General features: G+C 38.6%; 1 protein-coding gene across 2 annotated transcripts in view; it reads left to right on the top strand.

The window, feature by feature from the left end:
- The window catches only part of LOC109913865 (leucine-rich repeat-containing G-protein coupled receptor 6), a 235,120-nt gene that overhangs the window by 119,178 nt on the left and 100,658 nt on the right, over window positions 1-15,284 (top strand). For both annotated transcript variants that reach the window (XM_020513425.2, XM_048612237.1), the window contains one exon: window positions 4,136-4,207. In XM_020513425.2, coding sequence (XP_020369014.2) covers window positions 4,136-4,207 — 72 coding nt within the window. The remainder of the gene's footprint in view (window positions 1-4,135; window positions 4,208-15,284) is intronic.

Raw genomic sequence — 15,284 nt, forward strand, 5'->3', positions numbered from 1 at the left:
CATTATTCAAGAGAGGCAGCATTGCACGTAAGAGCACGTTGGTGAGTCCTTATAGTTGAAATGAGAGGGAATCATCCTTGTGGAGGTCTTGGATTATCTTTGTGAATTGTGGCCTGCAGGTGCCACTCTTAAATATTCCTGTGATTACCTCTGCTTCAAAGAGATGACTATCCTCAATCTGCAATGAGTAATGACAAGGTCGATTCATGTGACCAGGATTTGTATCCCTCACAGTTGGACAATGCATATGTTTCACATGCAGTATAGTGTGATTACAGATGATTTTACAGATGTGAAAGTACATGATTAATGCAATTGCCCCTTGAAGGACTCACATTGCTCACAAGTAGAGCCTGCATGCTCAGACTGAAAAAAAAACTACTTAGCTGCACTCTGAGGGTGTAGTCACAGCCATTTCCCATTGCGCATTTACAATTCACATGAGTATGGAAGGTAATGCAGGATACATTTGGCAGTGACAGTCTTGGGTCCAGCCTGCTAATCCAGAGGACCTCCTGAAACTCCAGGTTCCTTTCTTTCTTGCATATCCTGTCAACCCAATCAGTGCTGCGCTTCCACACACCTCTTTGAACGATGACTTCATCTCCCAACTTTACCCCCTGAACCCTGGCTCTGCAGATAAGTCATATCAACCATCATGCTGCACTCTCCCCTCCTCAGGGTCAGAGTGATTGTGACCATCAGTGATCCCACCTGCCCAAGCTTTCCTGTAGTAACACATGTCCTATCATCATCCCTTCTTATATGCTGAGATTCTCCTTTCACAATTATTGTCCCCTCTGCATTCCAGCATGCCATCCACAATCCCCAGAATTGACTTACCCAACTTCTCTAGCACAGCAGAGCATCCTAATAACCACACTTGACATACATTGAGCTGATTCCCAGGACTGACAGCGAGTGACCAAACTTTTGATTCATATCTATGTAGTTCCCTGACTGACTTACCACCACTTTCAGTATTGGTTGCACAGGATCTGCAGGACTGACCATGGCCCACTCCACAGACTGTAGTGATATGGACCCCTGACCCTGACCACCCCTAAGTGACTAATTGAACATGTTGAAGCCTCTGGCCTGATATCAACCACTGCCCTTGACTTATTGTGCCTGGACCCCTGACTGAAGGCTGTTTGCCTTTGCCTGACTAAAGACTACTTCACTTAGAATTAGAGACAAAACTACATAGTCGATAAAAAGGATTAACAAAGAGGATTGTTTATCTATCACATCCAAATGTGTAATCTATTTCATTCAAACCATACACACAAACTCAAGAAAAAATATAATTAAAGCAGATAAAGCGAATAAAACAAGACGTTTACTAAAGAACAGTTCACAATAACAGATGTTTGGGTCAGCTTAGGAGAAAGCATACAACTCATAGAATCCCTACAGTGTGGAAGAATTGCTACAGGCCATTCAGCCCATCGACTCCATACCACCCTCCTCAAAGAGCAGTCCACCCAGATCTACCCCATACCCTATGCTTGTAACCCTGCATTTTCCATGGCTAACCCACCCAGCATGCACATCCCTGGATGCTGTGAGCTGTTTAGTGTGGCCTGTCCTCCTAACCTGTACATCTTTGGACTGTGGGAGGAAACCAGAGCACCCAGAGGAAACTCACGCAGACACAGGGAGAAGGAGTAAAGTCCACAAAAGGAAGTTTCCCAAGGCTGGAATCAAGGTGGGTCCCTAGCGCTGCAAGGCAAATGTGTTAACCACAGAGCCACCATGCCACCAACCCTTGCCATCTAGACCTCCCTTTAATAAGCATGCGATGCATATCAGGATTACTGCAGGATTCTTCTGCAGAAATTCCAACAAGTCACAAAGTTATAAATTTGTTGCCTTCTCACCAGGAGGTCACATTTCTGTACTGTTGGGCTTGAATAAGAACAAGTTAGAGACTTTATGATGTTAAAGTCTCCAGTTTTAAGTTATAGATGTTGCTGCTTTGCTCCTTTCTGTGCGATTTTCAGACTGACTAGTTTCTTCCTATTTCTTTCTGTAATAAGATTTTTTATCTGAGGAGAGTTTTGAGTGGATATTGACATGAGTAATACTTTCATTATCAGTGCAGAATGATTTAAGGTTTTGAAGCTATTACTGCACAATGGGAGACAGCTGGTGGCCATACAGACCAATTTATGACTAATTTGTTTCTGCAGCCCTGTTCACGAAGTATCAAGCTCAGAGATTCTACAGAGTTTCTAGACGTGTATAGATTTTGGGTTTTGGGTTAAGTCCATAAACAATAGGAGGTCTGAATTTCACAAATAGTTGTGTGTAGATATGTTCATTCAAACAGGGCATTCACTTACAGACATTCAACCAAGACATTCAATGGAGACTAGCTGTATCTCCGAGACTCGACAGAACTTACAAAAGTCACCTGCCTCTTGGCAACCATCTTCACAGCCATTCCTGGGCATTCTGTTTTCAGGCAGTTTAAAACATTGCCATCTTATAAGCTCTAGCAATCATAACCATATGTTCCAGTGGGCGACTATGTAACATTGTTATGTATGTCATAATAGTCACTTTCTGAGATATCATAGCTCAGATGAAATCTTACTTTCATAATTCAACTTTTAATACAAACTATATCCATGTTATATCTTGTAATTGGTCATATTTATTTTAACAAATGTTATCCAAAATATTGACCATTAGCAAATTACTGTTGTTTGCTACTTGTATAGTACTGTATAAAGCCCACATCTGCAATTTAGTTACAAGCAGCAACCAGATATCATTATTTCGCTAAAGATCAAATTGTTCACTTAACATGATTATATGTATATATAAATTATCTCACCAAGTCAACACCCCAGCACTAAGAGTCACTAACCAAATTGATACTTTTGTTATAGTATCTAATTGCTTTAGAATAATTGGTGTGTTAACTGCACAGGTAGTAATACATGCCCGTGACAGCAAATGTACTTTAGTCTGCACAGTAGTTTGGTGAAATTTGGAGAGCATATATCTCACGGCTGCACACACTTAAGTGAACTAATCTATGTTCCACCATTACTCCAGAACCACTTGGCCCCATAAGTTACCTTTAACAGAGATAACATATTCTTAACTGATATGATTTTAGTCATATATTTAAAGTGTAAAGTATATAAGTAAAATGTGCTCTCAAAAATTGCTTTGGGAGTTGTCATTGCAAATGGTTAATATTGTTAATTGGGTATCCCACTTGCAATTTTCTCCTTTAAGATACTTAGATATTTTTAAACAACCTGTTCAGACTTGTTATGACACATGCCTCTGGATCACCTGGCAATTGAACCTAGGTACCCCTTGCTCAGAGGAGGGAAATTATTACTGCGCCACAAGAACTCCTCAAAAAATTATATTGATTTGTGAATTCTTTAGTTCTTACAAAAGTGAGGGATAAACCATTTGCATGTAAAGCACAATACATTTCAGTATTATCCTAATCGTTATTCCAAGCATAATTGCCGGTTAAGCAGCGTTAATCTCAAAACAGCATTTTTCCTTTTAATTTTAGTTCAGCAATGCATTGGTTCCACAAAGCCATCTAAATTCTAATTTGATTTGAATTCAATGCCTTGTCCATTGCTAACCATTTTTGTGAACAGGAAACCTTAATAGAAAGCCTGCTTTTCTCGTGTGTGGATGGCTACCAGTCCATTAAGGCTACAATAATTCAGAATAGTTCAGCCTTGTATAATTGCTAAACAAAAAAAAAACTGTGGATGCTGGAAATCAAAAACAAAAACAGAAATTGCTGAGAAAACTCAACAGGTCTGGCAGCATAAGTTACAGCTCAGATTTTGGGGGCATGGGTGGAGAATTTGGAGTTATTTACTTAGACTGGGTATTCTGAAATGTTTTCAATCAGGAGTATTCAGTCGAATATACTGGTTAGGTAATAGTGTATAAATGTGTACATTTATCAAAATATTATGTTACTCGTTACAATCTGGTTAGAGGTTAACTTGTACACCTGTTCCTAGCAATTCATAGCTGGCAATTAATATTTGTATTTCCATCACTATCAATTAGTTATTTTCGTGATAGATAATTTTACTAAGATTAATTCCACATGGCAACATTCTCCTTTCTCTTACAGACGGCTCTCTGGAAATCACCTTGCACAGATCCCCATGCATGCTTTTGCTGGCCTCTACAATCTGAAAGTCCTGTAAGTATCAATATTCAAGTCACACCAAAATTTCTCTACTGCTATGAAGAGTACAAATATTCACATTACCTCCTGAAATCTTCACCCAGATTGAACCCGAGGTATAGAGTGGAGGACAGCATTGATAACCTGGATTATTGTACCACGCTTAAGTTTGAATAATGTTTGGATATCAGATTAAACCATCAGAAAATGTTCTGGAGAATGCTAACTTTGAATTGCCTTGCTGTTTTTATATAGGCAAACTGTTTAATATAAGCAGAATCAATTGTTTTTGTCAGTTTTAAAGAGAAGAATCAAGAAATGTGTACTGTAATGCAAGCTGACTATGAGCAAACCACTTGGCATCAAACTGGCAAACATTTTTTACTAAATTGTAACCAACATTCCTATTGGAAGCTCCTGATTTCAATTCCGTAAATAAATCCGCGTAAGAGCCATTAATGCTCACAGAATCACAGAATTATTACAGTATAGAAGGAGGCCATTTGATCCATTGTGCCTGCCACTGCTCCATTAGCTAAGCTGGCTCTGTTACATAGTGCCAATTTCCTACCTTTTCCCAATATTCCTGTGCACCATTTTTATCCAAATAACTATCCAATGCCCTCTTGAATGCCTCAATTGAACGTACCTTCATCACATTTCCAGGCAGTGCATTCCATTTCCTAACTACTCACTATGTGAAAAAGTTTTTCTCACATCACCCTTATTTTGTTCGTTTATCACTTTAAGCCCCCTTATTCTTGTTTCTCTTACAAGCGGAAACACCTTCACTCTATCAACTCTCCTATTCATTCATGATTTGAAAACCTCAATCAGATCTTCTCTTAGCTGCCTTCTCTCCAGGGAGGATAATGCCATCTTGTTTTCTTCTATATACACAGCTGAAATTTCACAGACCTGTAACCATTTTAGTAAATCACATCTGCACTCTCTCCAATGGATTTACACCTTTCTTATATTTTGGTGCCCACAACTGTGCACAGTACTCTAGCTGAGATCTAGCAAACGTCTTATAAAAGTTAACATCACCTCTTTGCTCTTGTACTGTATGCCCCAATTAATAAAGCCGAGCTTAATGCAGCTGAAACACTATGCTTTATTTACTCTTCTCTCTGACCAGTCCTGCCACCTTCACTGACCTGTACACATATACATACAGGCCCCTTGGCTCCTGCTCCCCCTCTAGAATTGTACACACTATTGTATATTGTCTTTCATTGTTCTTCTGACCAAAGTGCATCATGTTGGTCATGCAAGGTTTTTCAAATGATTAAAGAACTCTACAGATACTGAGACTCATCTGCCTAACACTAAAAACTAATGTTTCTTCTGTCCCAACCTGCTTCACGGGGTGGGCCGAGATCCTTGAATCAAAGACAGTCCCTGATCAAAGAAATGGACATTGGAAAGGTGTGAGGAACAGATGAGAACCAACCCGCTACATTTGCTCCCAATTCTTCTCTCACCTTCTCCCTTCACCCCAACTCTGTGAAAACCTTCCCCCTCCCTATTGCCTACCTGCTTGAGATCTTAGTCTTCCACAAACCCAGGACTCTGGGGGTGGAGTGGGCAGTGGTGTGGTCGGTGGGGGGTGCAGTGGGAGGAGGGTGCTCCTTCTGGTAGCAGTCACAGCTTCCTTGGTGGTACTGCTGAACACAAGAGCTTCTAGCCTCTGGCTGGTAGCTGTAAATAGACAGGACTTCAGCCCTAGGTGTCTTGAATGCAATGAAAGATTTCCTTGTGATCTTGCCACTGCCTGATTCACTTGTGTTTTCTAGAACCTTCCCAAGAAGAGGCAGCTTAGTTTCTTGTCAGTTCTTGTTTGAGCAGCGAGGACCCCTGACATCACAACAAGATTCAGCCCATAATGTGGGGAATTTGTGAAGTAACCCAGACATCCATATGGATATGGGCCATGAAATGATAAGTACAAGGCCCAGCCTTCTTTTCCCTCTCCACAAAGTCAATTGGAATTTGGGATGAAGTATTGTTGAGACAAAACTTAAACACACTAGGTTTCACCTCAAATCCTAACCTCAAGCAGACAAAGCATTCTGACCCCAGGAATATGAGGCCTCTACATCAAACACAATGTTGAATATCTAACCCTTCAACAGAACCCAATTCCAGCCACCTTTTTCTAAGGGCCTCAAAATGATTGCAGTATTAGGAATATTAGATTCCTTATCCTCGTTAATGACAGTTGAAAATGTGCAAACCATGTCAAATGCCACCTAGTCACTTTATGTTCACTGTGATGAGCACAATGCCAGGTAATCTGAGAGGCTCATTTTATTTTACAAGTTGAATTTCTATTTTAATGAGTTTCTGTTGGCTGGATCAATATCAGAAAGTGGCTTTGGCCAAATGCATACTTCTGTATTACATTAGTAGAAAATACCAACAACCTTTTTGGAGTTGGGCCATCAAGTAGAAATTAGTTCTACATTTTTCATATCAACTACTTCCACAATTGTTTGAAAATTACCTTTGATGTCATGCAGTATCGATAGGATGTTGGCAGTCTTGAAGCAATGGCCTTCATATTCTTTGTTAAGCTAATAAGCCTAGCTTCCAAAAGATTTTGAATGCTTAATCTATTATCAAATCATTGCACAAATATTATTGAGCCCATCTGGGATGTATTCAAATTGATATTTCAGAACAATTAAGCTTTTCTTTGAAGAAATGTTTTGATGGTATAGCCCTGAATGTAACTGAGTCAGCTTTTGGCATGTGATTTTCAGGGTTTTTTTTTAACCTTTCCCATTTGACAGGAAAAATCAGTGTCATGCCTACCTTTTATGTTACATCCTGCCTCTAATTTACTCTCCATTCGCAACATTTCATGTCAACTCAGTACAAATTTCAACCAACTAAAAAAAGGCTCAAAATATTTGAACTTTCCAGGTCTTATTAAAACACTGCTGCCTGACTTTCCACCTCTCTCTGGCAGAAAGTTTGAGAGAAGTGGCAGAAGCATGTGTGTGACCTGGAGGCTATGTCCAGGTGAGTGGTGGGGCCAGCCATCGGGATGTTTAGTGCAGTCTCAATGCTGGCAAAGTAGGTTCAGGCTACTGCCTCCTTGTGCTTCATTTCCTTGCTGGATTAACATGTTGTGAAGCTCAAAGCTGCTTCCAGCTCAAGCCATCTGATGGAAATTACAGGGAGATCACAATGGCATCATCAGTTATGTCATGAATGTATGAAGAAAGGTCTCACCCTGTTCTGAAGCAAACATGCTCCTTAGTAAAGTAACTGAATATAATAGCAGGTCATCTGTCAGCTCCTGTAATGCAGCTAAGAGACTGGTATGATCTCAACTTCATAACTTCCTTTTGTTTTCCTAACTTCTTTGTTTCTGTCAGATAAACTATTCTCTATGTTATCAAATTTGGAACGGAATACAGTTAGTATTATCAAAAGTTGCCTGCAAAGAACATTGCCTCACCTTGCGTATCAGGAACATTGAAATGTATATGTTGGAACATAGCAAGATTTCCACTGTGATACCACAACAATGATAATACTTTATAATTAATAGGTACTGTTGGGTTGCAGCCATTTTCAGGATTTTAAGGTTCTGTTAGTTCACAGATTTAGTGGATCTGCAAAATTATGATTTGCAAATTGTCTCTTTCCAGGTATGAGAGACTTCTTAGTTAAAGTAAATAAAAGGAAGGTCAATGATTTAGTTTCATTGTGCTCCAATTTGTCTTTGGCACTTATCCCATTAATCGTACACATACTTACAATGTTGCCTGCAGCTTCTTTCGGGGAACAAGCAAACTCAGTTGGCCAAAGTGAGGTACTTCACCAATAATGCAGCTTGAATGGCCATACTAGTTGAGCCAGTTCTTGCCTCTTCCCTTTGCTTCTTAGTGATATCATGGCAGAGAGATACATGGAAAGCCATGATGAGTAACTCTCAGGGAATGAAGATACTGCTTGAAGAGAGAAAGAGAACTAATTTCTAGGCAGTTAATAATCTGTGCTACTGTTTTAAATTTTTGCTTTGTACAGTTTTACATCTTACATCTTCAGTACTAATTTTATAAAAAATATTTTCACACCTCCACAAAAAAAGGCCACACAGAGGAAGAACAGGGAAAGTCACCAGATTATGATTTTTCATCTGTGAAAGTATGAGATGTTCCTACCAGAAATCATAACAAAGCAATATCCCAAGTTTCTAAGCCATTCACAGCATTTTCAAATTATATCTTCATTTGTTAGTTTAATTTGAATTATAATGGAAGATCTTGAAAAAATATTGAATTGCACCTGACGGACCTGGCTATTTGTTTCTGTACTAGACCCATCAAAAATAATAACTTGGAAAAAAGAATAGACCACTAAGCCCTTCAAGTCTAATTGTTATTCAAAAGAGAGTTGTGATCTAACTCCAAATAGCTGTTTCTGCTCCAGAAGTATCAAGTTACTAGCTGTCTCACAAGCTTGTCTTGGCTGTATATGTTTCAAACAAAAACTCAAAGCACTTAAAGTGAGCATGGTCTTGCCAATAAGCGTCCATATGAAAAGTGCCTATTGCTCCATTTCAGAGAGCTTCCTTCACTGTGGAAATACGTAGTTTTGAACTAACTAACAACAATTAATTAGTTCAAAACTACTTATTTTCCACAGTGAGTAACAATCAGTTGCGTGAAGCCAAACCTCCACAAAGAAGAAATGTTTGGCGGTAAACATATCTGTTAAGCTCAACAATGAAGAATATCCTCTTGGTTAAGAAATAGGAAAATGACTGGCAAATCTGAAATTGTAGACCATTGTTTTTTTCTTTATTTATTCATGGGATGTAGGCATCAGTGGTAAGGCCAGCATTTGTCGCCCATCCCTAATTATCCTTGAATTGGGAGATTGGCCACTTCAGAGGGCAGTTAGAAGTCAACGACATTGCCGTGGGTCTGAAGTCACATGTGGGTCAGACCAGGTAAAGTTAGCAGATTTCCCTCCCAATGGGACATTAGTGAACCAGTAGTTACAACAATCGATCATAGTTTCATGGTCACTGTTCGTTATGTCTCTGGAAATATACTTCTAAGAGTCATGCTACTGATATCATCACATGAGGATATAACAGTGTCAGGCTGCATTAAACGAAGCATTAAACCCAAATGAAAGTGTGCTGCTCTTTGTAATATTATACATAGATAACATATATGTGTGTTTAATCTTCCAGAATTAAATGGCCTGCATCTAATTCTTATGTGATGGGAGCTCGGATAAGAATTGATTTATTTGGTACTATAACACCCTACTAAAGACAGAAGCCAACATCATGGTAGTAGATCAGTCATTGTTACTGAGACTAACTTTATATTCTAGATTTTAATAATTGAATTTCAATTCCACCCTATTCTGTGCTGGGATTATGAATCTGTGAATCTGAGCATTCGGCAGGATCTCTGAATTACCAACGCAGTGACATTTCTGCTACACCATTATCTCCCCCTTCCCTGCTTTAAGAAGAGAAAAAAAATCAGATGGTAATAAAAAAGCAAATGCTAAACATTTTTCTGTGACTATTTGCATAAAAAGTTTGTCGTTTTCACTCAGGTACATGTTTTACTGGTAAACAGAGTTAAGATAGGTAAAATAAACAAAGTACTCTATTGTGAGGAAAGCAATAAAAATGCAAAGCAACAAAAAGAAAAGAAAAAGATGAAAGAATGATTCGAAGAAAATAGCTTTCAAATCCTGAAATGTAGAAGCTTCCAGTTCTTTGATCAAGAGACCTTTAAAACGGATAGGGAATAAAAGACTTTATTAACCTGCTTTCTGTGCATGAGCAGATTCAGTTACTGTACATTAGCTAATAGTACATAGTGACTTTTAAGATTTTAGCCACAACTGATAAAGACGTATTCACTTCGGAAAAACAATTACAGAAACATTTAAGTAGGGACTCCAAGATAGGTCCAGTGAACTTAAATCTCTTTCTGTATCCCAGAGGGAGTGTGCCTAGCATAAATTCAGCTTACCCATTTATTTCACTTCTCTTGTTAGCTAAGTAAATCGTCATTCATTTCTATAGTACTTAGTCAAAAGACAATCCATATGGTTCAGCGTCAGAGGGAATTAGCCTCTGCTGTCTGAAGAGATAGGAGAGCAGCTGTTCAATGAGTATATTTTAACTTCTAAAAGAATTTTTTTTCAGTTTTCAAGGGAAAGAGTGTTTGAGACCAAATGTAAAACCATTAGGTACAATTGTACTGTACAAGTGTTCCTATAGATTATTCCAGTCTGCTATGATTGTAACTGTAGAAATAAAACTTAATTTATTATAGTGTAGCTCTTAAAAACTGTATTGGCAAGTTATCTAATTTTTTAAAACCTTTTTCCAAAGTAATGTGGCACATCTCTGGTTTCATTGTGCCTGGCAATAATAAAGATACATTCTTCACTCCATTAAACATTTGTTGTTGATTTAAAACTAAAGAGTGCTTCAGTTTGATCATTACCATTAACTTAGTACAATACATTTGCTGTCCAGAAGTTTCTCAGCAATTTCAAATTGATGCAACAAACATTTTTCATTATTGTTACCACTATTACCAGGCCATTTGATGTAGGACAGCTAGTTAAAGATTTAAGTAAAAGGATATTTTCAGCCTATATGGGAATCTGCAGTGCATTATTTATAGTGAAACTAAAATGTCTAATTTTCATCATATCCTCCTTCGCATTTGGGAGATAAACTACTAGATTTTTGGTGAACTTTTTGGACTGTTTTCTTTAATGCTTGTGACTCCATTTTTCAATGTGAATCTTTTATGACAACAACCGTATTTATGTATGCCTTATTTATTTATGCCTTCAACATACTAAAATATTCCAAGATTCTTCACAGGCAAGCAAAAAAATATTATAACACTGAGTTGCACACAGAGATACATGGACAGATAACCAGAACTTGCTCAGAGAGGTTTTGAGCAACATCTTACAGGAGGAAAGTGAGGTAGAGTCAGAGGATTGGGAGGAGAATTTCAGAAATTAGTACCTTGGTGATGCACTGGTACAGTAATTAAAGTTGGGATGTGCAAAATGCCAGAATTTGGAAAATATGGATACCTCCAAGAAAAGGTCACAGAAATTACCTTTGTTGAGGGAATTAAGTGATTTGAAAAAATAAATGACAATTTAATAAGAGACAACAAGGTGTAGAGCTGCATGAACACAGCAGGCCAAGCAGAATCAGAGAAGCAGGAAAACTGACGTTTCGGGTCTAGACCCTTCTTCAGAAATGGGGGAGGGGAAGGGGATTCTGAAATAAAAATGGAGAAAGGGGGAGGCAGATAAAAGATGGATAAAGGAGAAGATAGGTGGAGAGGAGACAGACAAGTCAAGGAGGCAGGGTTGGAACCAGTAAAGGTGAGTCTAGGTGGTGAGTTAGGGAGGGGATAGATTGGTCCAGGGAAATTTAATTTAATAAGTTTGATGTAGTAATTAAAGGGCATGAAGGAAAGGAACAATTTAATTTTTGGTTTAGTTTAAGCATTCAACAAGTCATTAGACATATCTCGAAGCTATTTGAACTCATGCAGCTTGCTAGGTGTTTGTTCAACAAAGCAAGAATTGTCTACATCTTTAGAAATTGGAAACAATGCACTGATCCAGACTACCAACTTTAGTAAACCTGATCGTTACGATATGTTCACATACTCAATGTGTAAGTAACTTAAAACTGACCAATGTGATTTCAAAACTGGCAGAAAATGATATTTTAGGAGAGAAAATTGGGTGCTTCTGTGATGTGGAGGAATAGGAGTTGAATATAGCACCTTTCACAACTAGAGGACATCCCAAAGCATTTTACAGCCAATAAAGTACTTTTAAAGCAGTGTCACACTTAAAGCAAACCTCACAGCTGAGTTACACATTGGAAGCTCCCACAATCAGAAATGTGATATTGACCAATAGGATAAATATTGACCAGGACATCTGGGGTAATTTTCCTTGCTCTTTTTTGAAATGGCACAAGATCTTTTGCACCCACCTGAGAGAGTAGGCATGGCTTCAGTTTAATGTCCAAAAGATGATGCCTCTGATCATGCCTGTGAAGGAACTGCTCACCTTTTTGAGTTCAAGTGTGTCTTGCATGCACAACTTCAGAGATGAGACTGCTATTGATTGATTCATGTTTAACACCATGAAGTACAAGGAATTAGTCGCAAAAAATGTAGTGTTGATAGGAGACAATGGTCAGCATAGACATGGTGGGCCAAAGGGCCTGTTTCTATGCTCTATTAACAAAAGGATGGCTGTAGACTTCCCAATACCTAACTGGAGAAAATTGTAATGACAACAACATGCAGTGGAAACAGACCCACATGTCGGCAGCAACATATAGATTTAGAAGTGGTCAAGACATAACTTGGCTAGTGATCAAAATAATAGGAATTAATGGGTGATGACAAGGTCAAGTGGAAGACTGTGAATTTATGTGGAGGGGGAGGTTTGGCACCAAAGAAGTGCAATTAATTCAGCAGAAAGACTTCAGAAAACTGAGATGAAGATTTAAGTCATAGGGGATCAAGAGCTCTGCAGCACAAAAGCTGAGGAAGAAAAGGAGGGAGACTATCTCAAAAGGCATGGCAAGATGGTAGGGCAAATATGGTGTTTGATGAGGGAGAATGTGCTTGAAAAAACACAGGGAGAGACCAAGGGGTGAGTTGTAGATGGGTACCTAACATGAATGCAACAAATTGGATGCTGCGAGTAATAGAAGGATGGGAGACATTTGTGAGGTACAAAATGTTAACAACCTCAGGTTTAAGTTAACATAATGATCTTATGGTGTAGTGGTAGAATCCCTACCTCTGAGCTAGAGACCTGGGTTCAAGTCCTACCTGCTACAGGGGTGTGCAATAACATATCGGAACAGCTCGATTAGAAAATATCTAAAAGAAACTGGATTCCAGTGCAAACATCTACAACAAGGTTTGAATACCAAATACCTTGTTAGTGAGTGAACAACCAAGATGGAAATAAAGAAAGTGGTGGAAACTCTTGATTTGCAGATTTCAAACAGGGTCTAGTGAGGTGACCTGGATTGGAAGCAAGTTGGCAAAGTTAGCACAAGCTAGCATGAGTGGAAGAATGATTGAGTTGATGCTTATATGGAGGCAACAACTGGTACCTCTACGGGCTCTCTGTAGAAAGCTTAGACAGACAGAGAGGGATAGGTACTGATTTATTCAAGCTTGGGATAGTGGCAGGAGAGTATGAAGGCAGAGAATTAGCAATACATTGGAATTGTTGGGGGTGTCAGAGCAAAGTACTTTAAACCAGAAGAATGAAACATTACATAACAATGTGACCAATAGATCAGGAGATAGGGGAGAAAGAGTCAAAGTGGGACCAACAGAGAGAGGAGAAGGATCTGTAGGTAATGGGCATGCACTCAGTGTTACAGCCAAAATGCGAATAGACTGAGAAGGAATTTAGCTTATACAGACATGGCATCAAGAAAAAAAAATGACTTGATCACAAATGGAGAATAGGAATGATAATCTGAAATTTCATGAAGTTAAAACCTGAGATCCTGCAGTGAAATGAAATTGTCCTGTAGACATTCAGAATGTTAAGATCCAGTTCAGCTTGTGATCAATTCATTCTATAAAACCCCATGAAATGATTGCTCAAAGGTAATGTTCAAAGCACTACTTCCACGACACAGAGGCACCAGGTTTATGTATGGTTTCAACGTGTTTCCTGTTCAGTTCATGTTGACAAAACTTGTGCTTAAATACTAAAAGTAATGTATATCCTATGTTGGACATTGAGCTTCTTTCTACTTCTTTGATATGCTGTAACTCTATAATTATTTGTTAAGTTCAAAGGAAGTGATGCCTTAATATGTTCTAACCTTTAAAAGCAGTTAATTCGTTGTAATTATGTAATCTCTACAAAATCTGAGATAACCAAACCAAGATTAGCCCTAAGGGAAATAAACATATCCCAGTAATTTTCATGGGTGTTCTCTTGATCTCCCAACGTAACTTCAGCAAAAGATAGGCAAAATCTCCAGAGAAGGCGCTGGAATGAAAATCAGACTGTTCTATAAAGGGCAGACAATCCTCTTGGACAGATTTCCATCCATGCAATGAAGCTGCAAAATTTACCCCTTGGTTTTAAACCACTTTCTGATTCGCTAGTATTCTTCTGCATATCTCTCCTTCAGAATGGAGTATAGGATATTCCTGAATCAGTGCTGGATTTCCTCATTTTACATAAGTGTTTTTTTGTGGATAAGCTTAAGCAGTACTTATTGACAGATTGCTGATTTTGAGGATAATCCCAGTTGAACTATCTTTTACTCTATATACTATTTATACCAGGAACTCAAACCCAACCCAACTTTATTCTTCTCTTTATCTACTTGACTGGAGATCAAGATTGGTTTTCTTTCCAACTACTTTGACTGAGATCAGATTGACTTGGAACAAACTTAAATTTGAAGCATTCTGATCTATACGGTTCAATGTGGCGCAACATTCCTGTGGGCAGCTGAGCCGTACAGGAATTCATTAACAGGAGTTCTATCATTGATTTCAAGTCTTGGGAGAAATTCCCTTGATGCAACAAATTAGAAAGTGATGAAGCAACCTCAAGAGTAAGCAGATTTCAAAATTAGAGAGAAAACACAAGGAGAGAGAATACCAAGCCAGCAGTTCTTCCAAAACTCAGTGGACTGTGGTTTCTATCCTATTTGCAGCAAACTTTCCAAGTCAACCTCAGCTATGTACCCACTGGAACCCTAGTATATACTCATAATGATAAGCATAGTTATCTTTGCCTTGAATGAGTAAAAGAGGGAAAACCACTCGTGTGGATCTTTCAATAACTGAGACTTTGCTACTATAATAACAGCAAAACTGTAATCGTTCATCAACAGACAGTAACTTTTGGGGCTGAACTTGAAGAATAAGTTGGGATCTGCTGCAGTTGTGAACCAGTTCAATATCACAATCCCAAGCGCAAGACATTTTTGGAGAGGTTGGTTTGGGTTTGGAATGACTACATGCCCTTGAACGGGATATTACAGCCA

This window comes from Rhincodon typus, chromosome 25 (assembly GCF_021869965.1).
Source record: "Rhincodon typus isolate 14 chromosome 25, sRhiTyp1.1, whole genome shotgun sequence".
In the NCBI taxonomy this organism is placed as follows: Eukaryota; Metazoa; Chordata; class Chondrichthyes; order Orectolobiformes; family Rhincodontidae; genus Rhincodon; species Rhincodon typus.